Genomic DNA, 8,560 nt, shown 5'->3' with positions numbered 1-8,560 from the left:
CAGGAAATGGGTTAGTTGCAGGATTACCAGTTGAAAAGAAACCCTGAAACAAAATAATGCAGCCACTACAACTAGGGATACAATCCTTGCATTTTTTTTTACCTGTTTCAGATGAGGCTCAGTGTGCAGTGAGTCCAGCCGACAGAACAGATTGCGGATACCCAGGAATTAATGCCAGCGAGTGCTATTCCAGAGGATGCTGCTATAACTCCACTATTCGCAGGGTTAAATGGTGTTTCTTCCCAAAACAACTCGGTAAGTTATTGCATCACATAGCCAATAAAATCCTTTAGACTAAGGGCCCATCTACTTTGTGGTGTGTTCACATGTGGTTGACATATGCTGACACATCACAAGTGAACATGTGTCACATTAAGACAGCCCATTCTAAAAAATGGCTATAGATTTACCTCTGATAGTCTTCAGGCTTAACCTTCCACCCCACATGTATACATGCCTAGATCCAAGATCTGTGGCTTCCATTGTTTACCTCCATAGGTGAAAGGCTTCTCTCCTAGCCACATATGTACATTCTAGCCCCATAGATTCCTGTGTGGCTTTTTTTACCTTCAGCTCCCAGCCAGGAGAGGTCCCAATGAAGTCCATGAGGCTGTAATGTGCATGCACAGCCAGGAGAGAGCCTTTCACAGCTGAATGTAACATCTGGATCTCTGATCTGTGAAGGGGAAGGGTAGAATCATCTAGGTCAGGGCAATGGGGCAAAAAGACTAGGCTCACCATACCTGAAAGCACACTTGCCCTTTAAGTCAAGAGTGCATAAAAATTGGTACCCCAAAGGCTCTGAAAACTCTTCTGTGCAGCCAGTAAACCTTATTAATTGCTATTTATAATACAATATTATCAATTCTTTATAGATAAGGCTCAAGGCTTGGTGAGGTCAGCTGACAGAACAGGCTGTGCATATCCAGGAATTAGAACAGATTGTGGATATCCAGGAATTGGTTCCGAAGAATGCCATTCCAGAGGATGCTGCTTCAACTCCTCCATTCCCAGGGACAAATGGTGCTTCTACCCCACTGACTACAGTAAGATTATGTACTATTTTGATCTCTGATTGGTCATAGTAATCACATGTTGCAGACAGGGCCAATCACAATGCATCTGTACCATGTGATAGCTGAGACCAATCACAATAGAACACCCTGTGACTGAATGGATGTCATTCATATAAATGATTGCTTATAACCGTGACACTATTATAAGCAATCATAGTAAAAAAAAATTATAATCCCTTCCCCAGAGCAGTACAGTGTCACTGTAGTAACAATGAACTGCACTGGTAAGTTTGCTAAAAGTGGGAGGAAAAAAGATGAGAAACCAAAACCTCTTATTAGACTGTCAAGTCGGTATCCCTTATCACCAGCACACGAGACATGACTCTGTGCTGCTCTGACAGTATGTAAAAATAAATTGTGGAAAAACCCTACATTTTGTATAATTTCTTTTTTTAAAAAAAATACAAACTCCCCATGCCTCTTACTAAAGACCCTAGACTGTCCACTTTCCAAAAAGTCATTTGGGGTTATTTGTGTTGTCCTGGCATTTTCAGGCCTCGATAAATGATAGCCTATCAGTACATCAGGATTGATTGATTAACTTTCAGGTATATACCATAGCGTTTCAACTCTAACTTTCCTACATACTAAATGATAAACACTGATTTGGGTTATTTTCACTAAAGAAATGAAGCAGAATACATTTTGGCCTAAATTTATGAATAAAAGTTATTTATTTGCCAACTTTTATTTCAAAAACTAAACTTTTTTTTTTTTTTGCTTGCGTAGCAAAATATAAAAACCCAGCAGTGATTAAATACCACCAAAAGAAAGCTTTGTCTAAAAATAAAAACATTTAATTTGAGTACAGTGTTGTATGAGTAACTGGTGTTCAAAGTGTTTTCACCAAATGTAGCAGAATACATTTTGGCCTAAATGTATAAGTTATTTGCAAACTTTTATTTCAAAAACTAAGCTGCCTTTTTGATATTTTTTCCGCTTATGTAGCAAAAATTAAAAAACCCAGCAGTGATTAAATACCACCAAAAAAAAACTGGCGTTCAGAGTGACCGCACTGAAAATTGGCCTGGGCAGGAAGGGGGTGAGTCTCTGGCATAGAGGTGGTTAAAGCAGAAGGCATATCTGGCCAAAATATAAAATCCTTTTTATTCATTTCCACACTAAAGTTCAGTTATTTGAAGTCCATTAGTAATCTGAGCAATCCTGTAGTTTGTAAATTTACACTTTGAAACTTTCCACATGGGCGGACTGACCATGCGTAACTTAAGCACTGCCTGAGGTCAGTAGGGGGGCCCCATGAAATGCCCCTGGTACACTTGTTTTTTTGTTTTTTTTTTTTCGTTTTTTTTCCTGTGGGCAAGGACATGGGCCCCATGATCCCCTATTGCCTGGGGGCCCCATGAGTTGTCAGTCCTCCCCTGTTTCCACACTTATTTTTGTGATTTCTGTGACCCTTAGTCACCATGCCTTGCGAGTAGGCACTGCTGTCACACATTTTACAGAGCCTGACTTATGTACAGAGGTGCTGAGGAGTCAGTACAGGAATCGCTGCTTACAGGTAGAAAGGTACCATGGAATATGTAGTCCTTTTTAGAAATTTTGAAGAATCTGCAATGCAATGCAATACAAGACTTCTCTGATTGGCTAAGGTGGTGATCATTATTTCATCTGCCAACTTAATCTCTACCTCAGCTTTCTATTCATTGATAAAAATACAAGCTTCTCTTGAAAGGAAGAGCATTGGGCCCAACTCTTCATGCAGTATGTGGCGGCAGAGGGAAAGTCACCGGCACTGTTTCCAAAACACAGCGCTGCCTACTGTATGTAGCTAATGTTGATACAGTATATTACAGCACACAGCGGTCACATTGCTCTGTAATGGAAATAGTTTGTTGGGCCAGCTTGGTCAAAACAAGCATTTTTAAAATGACATGCAAGGTCTCAACCCCCCCCCCCCCCCCCACACACATCCTGATATTCCTATGTTGTCTTGAAAATGGGATCGTGTGTGTGGTGAGGAAGCTGCCTCACCACCTTTAACCCCTTGAACCCTGCAGTAGCATGCCACAATTGCATGCATTGCATTGAAAGTACATACAATCTTGGCACTATGGAGCTTCTCATGTCCATGGTAGTACGCTATATGCTGTCATCGGCGTTGTGCGTATTGAAGGGGACTGGGAACTCTGCCAACCACTTAATCTCTATAGGACTGACAGTTCCATTGGCAATCCATGTTTATGTACAGATAGATCAGTGGTTTCATCCAAAGGGAACATCACCAGCTGTGGTGGGTAATGGGAGTCCAAAATGTTTCATCCCAGATCGACATTCTTTCCTTTTTTGAGGTCATAGAATCTGGTAAACCATATCTATGGTGGAAGTTATGGTGTTATAGCTTGTAAATTAACTTCACTGGGGATTTTTCAGTATCAACTCTACTTAGATTAAGATTAAAATATTTACATAGCTGGTAAGGTTGAAGAAGACACCAATCCATCCAGTTCAACCTGTATGTGTATATTTATGTCACCACTTTCCATATATCTGTACATTGTGTGCACTGATAAACTCAATTTGGTTTTTTTTTTTTTAATTTATCTACACTTTCCCTTGACATCACCAAATGTAGAAGCGTTCCACATTTTTGCCACTCTAATGGTAAAGAGCTCCTAATGCAGTTTTAACATTGAACTACTTTTCATCCAATATCATTGAGTGAGTATCTTCTTTAGAGACCTTCGGTTCAAAAGTGTGTTTTTTTTTTTTTTTTTTTTTTTTTTTTCTCTACGACTCATACACCTTAATGTCTGTAGTTGTTCCTCATAACTGATGCCCTCCAACCCCTTTTTTTTTTTTTTTTTTTTTTTATTAGCTTTGTTGCCTGTGATACAATATTCTTCAAAACACGTAACCTGACTCCCTCGCAGATGATTGAGAAGTGCACATAGGAAGTGTGGAGCTTTACTTGTATGGAATATTTAGTACTGAAATACTTGCACAATTCTTCCTATTGTGGTTTTAGATATAATAGCACCGAATGAGTGTGACGGCTCTCCATATGAGCGAAGAAACTGTGGATATCCTGGAATAAGCTCTTCAGACTGTGCCAAGAGAGGGTGCTGCTTCAATACCAGTGTACGGGGGGTGAACTGGTGCTACTACACTAACTCTGACAGTGAGTACTACCACAGAGAACAAACATTACCAGAATCTGCCATAAAGAATGTCGTGAACTATCTTCGCTGTTATTGCTAAAACATTTTGGTCTGTTCCTTAATCTCCTTCAATAGAAAGTAAAGTAGAGCAAGGGCCTTCTAAACAAAGCCAATTTACAGTCCTTCAGACTATAGGTGGGCTGTGGCCAGTGGGAGTAGGAAATGCCTTAGGCTTGGTCAGTGGGAATAAAAAGACTGGTACGTGGAAGGAAAAGTGCCCAACCTGTTGGTATCAGTGGGGTGGAATAGTGCCCCATTATTGGTATTAGTGGTAGGAATAGTGTCTTGTCATTGGTACTAGTAGTAGGAATAGTCATCTTTGGTATCAGTGGAAAGAGTGCCTGTTCCTTGGCATTAGTGGGGGGGGGGATAAGTGCCCCATTGTTGGTGTCAGTGGGAGGAATAGTGCCGCAAATGGCTGGATAAAGGTGAGCAAAGGGCCGTATCTGACAGTTTGGAGACCATTGACTTGGGGCAGGCAAAGAAAGGAGCAGAACTTTATGGGCTATGTACATCCCTGACTAGGGATGCAGGAGTCTAAACAACCCCTGTTGGGTATGGGCTGCTCTCAAAGAGCCAGGAAATGGGTTAGTTGCAGGATTACTAGTTGAAAAGGAACCCTGAAACAAAATGAAGCCACTACAACTAGGGATACAATCCTTGTTTTGGGGTTCAGATATTTAAGGACAGAACTCCTCATCTACTTATTCCAGGGCAGTGCCTGTTATAATATTGAAACCAGCAGATCAGCAAACTGGCTTTCAGCCGGACAAAGGGTCGTTCCCTGCTCAGCAACATAAGGATTTCCTAAATTTTTTTTTTTTTAATGTGGATCCCCCCCTTTAAACCACACCATGGCATCATAAAAAATGCTTTACCTGTTTCAGATGAGGCTCAGTGTGCAGTGAGTCCAGCCGACAGAACCGATTGCGGATACCCAGGAATTAATGCCAGCGAGTGCTATTCCAGAGGATGCTGCTTTAACTCCACTATTCAACGGGTTAAATGGTGCTTCTTCCCAAAACAACTCAGTAAGTTATTGCATCACAGCCAATAAAATCCTTTAGACTAAGGACCCGTCTACTATGTGGTTGACATATGCTGACAAATGTCACAAGTGAACATGTGTCGCGTTAAGGCAGCCCATTCTGAAGATGGCTATAGATTTACCTCTGATAGTCTTCAGGCGTAACCTTCCCCCCCCCCCCCCCCCCCATACATGCCTAGATCCAAGCGCTGTGGCTTCCATTGTTTACCTCCATAGGTGAAAGGCTTCCTCTCCTAGCCACATGTACATTACAGCCCCATAGATTCCTGTGGCTTTTTTTTTTTTTTTTTTTTTTTAACCTTCAGCTCCCAGCCAGGAGAGGTCCCAATGAAGTCCATGAGGCCTGTAATGTGCATGCACAGCCAGGAGAGAGGACCTTTCACAGCTGAATGTAAAACATCCGGATCTCTGATCTGTGAAGGGGAAGGGTGGAATCCTAGGCTCACCATATCTGAAAGTGCACTTGCCCTTTAAGTCAAGAGTGCATAAAAATTGGTACCCCAAAGGCTCTGAAAACTCTTCTGTGCAGCCAGTAAACCTTATTAATTGCTATTTCAAGTACAATATTATCAATTATTCTTCATAGATAAGGCTCAAGGCTTGGTGAGGTCAGCTGACAGAACAGGCTGTGGATATCCAGGAATTACAATAGACTGTGGATATCCAGGAATTAGTTCCGAAGAATGCCATTCCAGAGGATGCTGCTTCAACTCCTCCATTCCCGGGGACAAATGGTGCTTCTACCCCAATGACTACAGTAAGATTATTTCCTACGCTTTAATTTCCATTAATATAATTAATACGCAGAATTGTTAGTGCCAACAGTTTCCACAGTACTTTACAAAAGCAAGCAGTGTAAGCATCTTAATTTGACTTGGTATGAGCCTCTCGTAATCCCCTATGTAGCACAGCTCAGACTGTAGGGGAAGGCAATCCGAAAAATCAGTCATACACTAAAGTGCTGATGTGCTAACAAGGAACATGCTGATAGGAGGAGTGTGCAGACTTGATGCATAACATCTCACAAATCTGCTGCTCCTCCTTTTACTGCCTGGTCTTTGGCAGGGGGGATACTGAACTGCATTAGAGAAAAATCAGGTCCTCCTGCTTTATACAGCTGTGCATGTGGTTGTGTAAATATTGGGACTGGAGGGGCAGAAACAAACGCTTTGTCATGTAAAACCGCTTACATGGAAGCATTTCATCTATGTTTAACTGTTTGCTTGGGCTTCAGCCTTAAAGGATAAGTAAGGTAGGGTTGTTTAGGTCAGGGAAGAGCAGTTAACATGATCCAATAGCTGCGGCCTCCACTGCTTGCTTACATTCAGTGGTGAAAGGCCCCCTTTCTTTGAGTCTGTACCAGGGGTGGACTGAACATTTGGCAACTCGGGCACTGCCCGGGGTCAGTAGGGGGCCCCATGAGATGCCCGTGGTACTTTTTTTTTTTTTTTTTTTTTTCATAGGCTTTTTTGAGTTTGGGCAAGGACACAGGGGCCCCATGATCCCCCCCCCCTTATTGCCCGGGGGCCCCATGAATTTCAGTCCGCCCCTGGTCTGTACATTGCAACCCCACCCTTGTTAGGGATCTGGGTATGACCAGAAATGTGTGGACTGACACAGGGAAATGTAGACTTCAGGTATAGTGTGAATAAGACTAAACAAAACATAGACACAGTGCAAACAAACCAACCCAAACCTCCAACAGATAACAATAGAAACAATACTAAGCGTAGTCGGGCAGGCCGGGTCGGTAGCAAACGGGCAGGCAGGGCACAAGGAGCAGGTGGAAGATTAGTCAGGAATAGCCAAGGTCAGGACAGGTGGAGTTCATGCAGAGTCAGGGATCAAAGCAGAATCTGGATCAGGCAGAAAGCACAGGATGCAGGTACAGGGGCCCATGGGATACATACATCAAGGCCCTGATCACAGGCCTGGCCATTTCGTTAAATACACCTGTTGTAATCCGCTTCAGGTGATGGCTCATTGCAGGAGTGAGCCTCTGGTTGCTGAGAGCACCCGCTTGCCAGCCCTGGTACTGCAGCCCGCAAGGCAGGTGAGTCCCACCACCACTGGCAAGTCCATTCCTGACACTTGTCTACCTCCGTTTCCCAAGCAGGAAAAGCGTTCCATAGAAATCATAGGGCCTGTAATGTGAAGGTACAGCCAGGAGAGGGGGCCGTTCCCCACTGAATATAACACTCTGGAGTCTATGCTGCTTGTAGCTCATCTGAGGGTAGAGTTGTCAAAGGATAAGTTCACTTTTTTGGAACATCTTACACGGTCCACCCATTTGTAGGGTGTAACATGTTATCATAGCTGCGCCTTCTGCCCCCCTTCCCTCTGACAGTACGGGGAAACTTCTCTCGCACTATCAGATTTTAAAACTGCATGGCTGCGCCAATCATTCAGAGTTCTACAGAGTGCCTACAAGTCCCTTGTAGTTTTCAATTCCTACCACGGCACTGTGAAGAGCTTTGGTAATTCATTCAAGCTAGCAGATATTCTGCCAGATCCGCAGGAGACCTGTATGGCATCAGCCATCTACTGATCGCTGGTGAAATGCTTTCCAGGCTCCTTTGCATTTATTTTTTGTCCAAAAGGTGAACTTATCCTTTAATGTCGGGGCAAAGGGGTAAAATGAATAAGTACACTTTGAAAGTACTCTTATCCTTTAAGTCTGGTTAGAAACATGAGTTCCTCAAACACCAAAAAACATTTTATGTGCAGCCTGTAGACATTATTGTTAACTCAAATTATTTCAATTCTTCATAGATAAGGCTCAGTGCTTGGTGAGTCCGGCTGACAGAACAGACTGCGGATATCCAAGAATCGGTTCCAAAGAATGTCAATTCAGAGGATGCTGCTTTGACCCATCTATTCCCGGGGCCAAATGGTGCTTCTTCCCCAAGAACTATAGTAAGGGGTTTTTCCCACGCTCTAATTTACATTCTATCCTTGGTCTATATAGCGCCAACAGTTTTTCCGCAGACAGTAGTTACAGTACAAAAGGATTAGGTGGGACCTGCTTATGAGAGCTTACAATCTAAAAGGGAAGACAAGTGATATAAAACATGTGATTGGGGAAAGAGAATCCCAGAAGTATGACACTTTTTTTTTTATTACCCATTACTTGGAAAGGCGTTTTTCTGACTTTTGCCGAGTCAGTGGAGACAGGTGATGGTGCACACCGGTGGAGAAAATTTCACTGGTGCATGAAGCAATGTATGGAATCACAATATTCAGAAGATATCCATGTG

At 42.7% G+C, this 8,560-nt stretch overlaps 1 protein-coding gene across 1 annotated transcript in view; it reads left to right on the top strand.

The window, feature by feature from the left end:
- Positions 1–4,028: 4,028 nt before the first annotated feature.
- The window catches only part of LOC149450441 (uncharacterized), a gene marked incomplete at its 5' end in the record, with an annotated part of 316,412 nt that continues 311,880 nt past the window's right edge, over positions 4,029–8,560 (top strand). The window contains 4 exon segments of the mRNA XM_089691949.1: positions 4,029–4,215; positions 5,143–5,286; positions 5,890–6,060; positions 8,076–8,219. Of these exon segments, the coding sequence (XP_089548075.1) occupies positions 4,029–4,215; positions 5,143–5,286; positions 5,890–6,060; positions 8,076–8,219 (646 nt within the window).

The sequence above is a fragment of the Staurois parvus genome, unplaced genomic scaffold, assembly GCF_062004578.1.
Source record: "Staurois parvus isolate SC_StPar_1 unplaced genomic scaffold, SC_StPar_1.0 ptg000574l, whole genome shotgun sequence".
In the NCBI taxonomy this organism is placed as follows: domain Eukaryota; kingdom Metazoa; phylum Chordata; class Amphibia; order Anura; family Ranidae; genus Staurois; species Staurois parvus.
This window is presented reverse-complemented; position numbering and strand designations above follow the sequence as displayed.